Source organism: Herpailurus yagouaroundi, unplaced genomic scaffold (genome assembly GCF_014898765.1).
Source record: "Herpailurus yagouaroundi ecotype Mexico unplaced genomic scaffold, PumYag 77, whole genome shotgun sequence".
Classification (NCBI taxonomy): Eukaryota; Metazoa; Chordata; class Mammalia; order Carnivora; family Felidae; genus Herpailurus; species Herpailurus yagouaroundi.
This window is the reverse complement of record NW_024412388.1, coordinates 11568613-11572020: the sequence shown is the minus strand read 5'-3', so window position 1 is coordinate 11572020 and position 3408 is coordinate 11568613. Positions and strand designations below refer to the sequence as shown.

At 53.0% G+C, this 3408-nt stretch overlaps 1 protein-coding gene across 2 annotated transcripts in view; it reads right to left on the bottom strand.

The window, feature by feature from the left end:
- The window catches only part of SPEN (spen family transcriptional repressor), a 92699-nt gene extending 89303 nt beyond the window's left edge, over nucleotides 1–3396 (bottom strand). For both annotated transcript variants that reach the window (XM_040462212.1, XM_040462216.1), the window contains exon 1: nucleotides 3043–3396. In XM_040462212.1, the coding sequence (XP_040318146.1) occupies nucleotides 3043–3125 (83 nt within the window). In that variant the 5' untranslated portion in view covers nucleotides 3126–3396. The remainder of the gene's footprint in view (nucleotides 1–3042) is intronic.
- Between the last annotated feature and the right edge of the window lie 12 nt (nucleotides 3397–3408).

Here is a 3408-nt window from a genome sequence, read left to right as displayed (position 1 = left end):
AAGTACCTCTAAACTGCCAGCTCCCTAAACTAACTGGCTTAATCTTAAAAAAAAAAAAAAAAAAAAAAAAAATTACTACAAAAGCCTAATCAGTGTTACAAGAATAATCATTTTGAAAACGTTTTGTATAATGTATTCCCAGTATACACCTCTTAATCCTGTAAAACACTTATCAGTTAATGTAATTAGCTAGGGAAAGGGAAAAAGCTGGTAAAAGGCATTGTAGGGTTTCTCGCATTTTGATTTCTAGAAAACACCAGAAGTGAGTATCCTTAAATTTCCTTGCAGAGCTGTCATCCTGGTACAACTACCTTTTTATCCCTTTTACTTAAATTACTCAAATTTCATTTTCCTCCCGGTAGCAATCACACATTTTACAAAACATTTTTTACAACAGGGATAAAACGCTTTGAATTCCTCCAAACAGGGTCCATTTAGCTCCACAGCTGGAGAAGCAAAAACATTTCTTGTACATGTTTAAGAATAAACAAGAAACCAAAAATGGAGATTACCTGTCAGTAGGAAGTGGGAGAATGGGAACTGGGAATCCCGAGGTCAGGGGTGAAGGGGAAATTTTTCTCTATGAATCTTTTAGTCTTTGAACCCATAAGAATGCAATGCCTATTTAAAGAAGAACGTTTGTTTAAAGTTTTTAAATATCGCTTTTAAAATAATGGAGTTTGGTGGACACACGGTCTGCATAGTTTTAAAATAATCTGCTTTTATCAGCAGCATCTGCTTTTGCTCTGCAATAGGTGAGATACTCCTTTAAACGCAGTCGCGAGCACTGTGCCGGCTAAGCCCTCTTTAATACAGTAACGTTCCTCTAGACCTCGGCTTTCGAAGGCAGCTCGCATCCTCCGCCCCCTCCTCCCTCGGTGCATTCTGAGATCTGCTCGGCTGATTCCCACATAAAGTGGGTCCTGGCCGCCATTTTAGAAAGTCATTCACACAAGCCGGACCGCAGCACCAACCACTTAAAAACCTCCCCAAACTCCCCTGCACGATTTCCTCTTTCCTTTCCCTAACCCCTCATCTTGAGAGGAGTCAAACTCCCTGCAATAGGCATGCAATGTCTCTGGAATGTGCATAACGCGAAATGACACGTCTGGCCACAGAACACTGAGGAGCAAAGCGAATGCTGCAATGCACGTGTTTGCACGTCGGTACAGACGAATTTCCCAGGCAGAGACCCACAGACAAAGCCCACCAGGGGTTAAAAGTGACCACATCTAAGTGGTTCTTCCACTCCAATAATCTGCACCTCCAAGATTTTCCCACTAAAGCAGTGAAGATACTGGGGCTGTGGATGGGGGTAATGGGTGGAGCAGCGCCAGGGAGAGAAAGTTCCCATCTGCCTCCCAACTGAGCCCAAGGTCTCGATCCCCTTTATCACAATGGACAGAGGTGAGTTTTTGCTCCCTGCCTCGCCCTGCCTGGTTTCTCAGCACAACGTAGTAAACACCGGGAGAGTCCCTGGAAGCGCGCCTCCCCCAGCCCTGCCTAGGACAGCGCTAGCAGGTTATGAATGGCCTCACTATTGCCGGCTCCTTTTCACACGCGGACACGCGCAGACGCGCGCTCCAGCGGTGAAGATTTAATACCCCAGTAACAGCAACCACCAACAGAATCAATGATCCTCCATTTAAAAGACAGAGTGGAGCGCTGCTGCCTCTGCTTCCATTTCCTTATCCAAGCAGCTCCAGAGCAAGCGACGCAATCTATTTTTCCCATGGTGACTCACTAATAAGGGCGCTCCATCATTTCCTTCACTCACTAGATAGTAAGGGGAATTAAGAGGAAACCAAACTTAAAATCTTTGAGGATTTTGAATATCGGGAAATACAGTAATTTTCAAAGGCAATCACAGATTTGCTACAGTCCTCCTCATTTTGCACCAAGCCTAAGTAAACCGTCACTTCCAGCATTTGATGCCGAGGACTCTATCCGTTACGGTACACGTATGTTTCACAAAGAAAGCAAGCGCCTAAATACTACTGTAGAGGAAAGATGGATCAAAAACAACACAGATTCCTATATTTCACACACAAAACACATGCTGGGAAGTTTAAAAAAGCAGCTACGTGTTCTAATCTTAAAAGACTTGCTTTTTCCTAACCACCGGGTAAAGAACTCTGGGTGGGAGGGAATCTCTTTTCACAGGCGGCCCCTACGCGCTAACCCGGCGCGGCCCCGGAGGCAGAGAGCCTGAGGCTTTCGGGCTCCGACGCGAACTGGGTACCGTCCTACCTGAGGTGGGCCTTCCTCGGCAAGCCCTCGGTCCCCACCGTCCTCCTCGCCCAGGGACCCCAGACGGCTGAAAGCGGCCAGGAAGGCGAAGGAGCCAAAACAGGCGCACCAACTTATTTTCAGACACCATCCTCTCTAGCCAACCCCGCAAAAAGAAAAAAAAGGGGGAAAAAAAAAAAACCAAAACACAGAAAAGAAAAAAATGTGCGCTTGCTATTTCCCTTTAGTTTCTAGATCTGTAAGTCCTTGGGGAGAGGTGCCTGGAACCTCGTAGTGTCTCCCCAATTCTGAGATGCACCTACACCACCTACCAAGACTTCTGCCTGGGTCAGACCTCTCCTCTCACACAAACCCCTCTGTAGGTCAGACATTTCCGTCAGTCCGCAAGGCGAGGAGCAGGAGCTGCTGCGGGACTCCGGCGTTGGCCGCGCCGGGGTGGGGGGTCCCTAGTAGACAGGGGTCCGGGGCGGCGGCGCGCAAGGATGCGACCCACCGCCGCCCGGCCTGAGCGCGGGCACCCTCCCGGCGCCGGCTCCGGGGAGGCCGGGCGACAGCCTCCTCCTGGCTAGGTAAGGAGAGGGCGGCAATGGGGCCGCGCCGCCGAGGCCGAGGCCCAACGCCGCGACGCGGGCCGAGCGGCGACCAGACAGCCGCGCGCTCCTCGCACCAGTCCGTGGGTCTGGCCCGGGTCCCCTCAGCAGTTCCGCGCACCACGGGGAGGGGCCGGCAACGGGCCGGACGGGCAAGCAGCGCCTGAGGAGAAAGCGCGGCCCCGGGCCGCGTGTCACTCACCGTTTGAAATGCTCGATGATCTTCTCTTCCCGCACATTCTCCGGTAAGTTGCCCACCCAGAGGTGCCTGGTTTCCCGGACCATGCTGGGCGGTGTGCCGACGACCGCTGGTGCGGGTTCTCCCTCGCCGGCTTCGTACGAGCCCGTCAGCGCCGGGAGGCGGGCGCCGGGGCGGCGGCGGCGGCGGCTGCGGCGGTGGCGTCGGCAGCGGCGGCGGCTCCTCCGGCTCCCCCCCGTGCAGAGACCATCCCTCTCCCCCAGGTTCTGACTCTCGGGCCTCGCAGCTCCGCTCTGCCGCCACCACACACCCGAAGCCGACCCTCGCGCTCCGGCGGCGCATGCGCCCGGGCGGCGGCGGCGGCGGCGG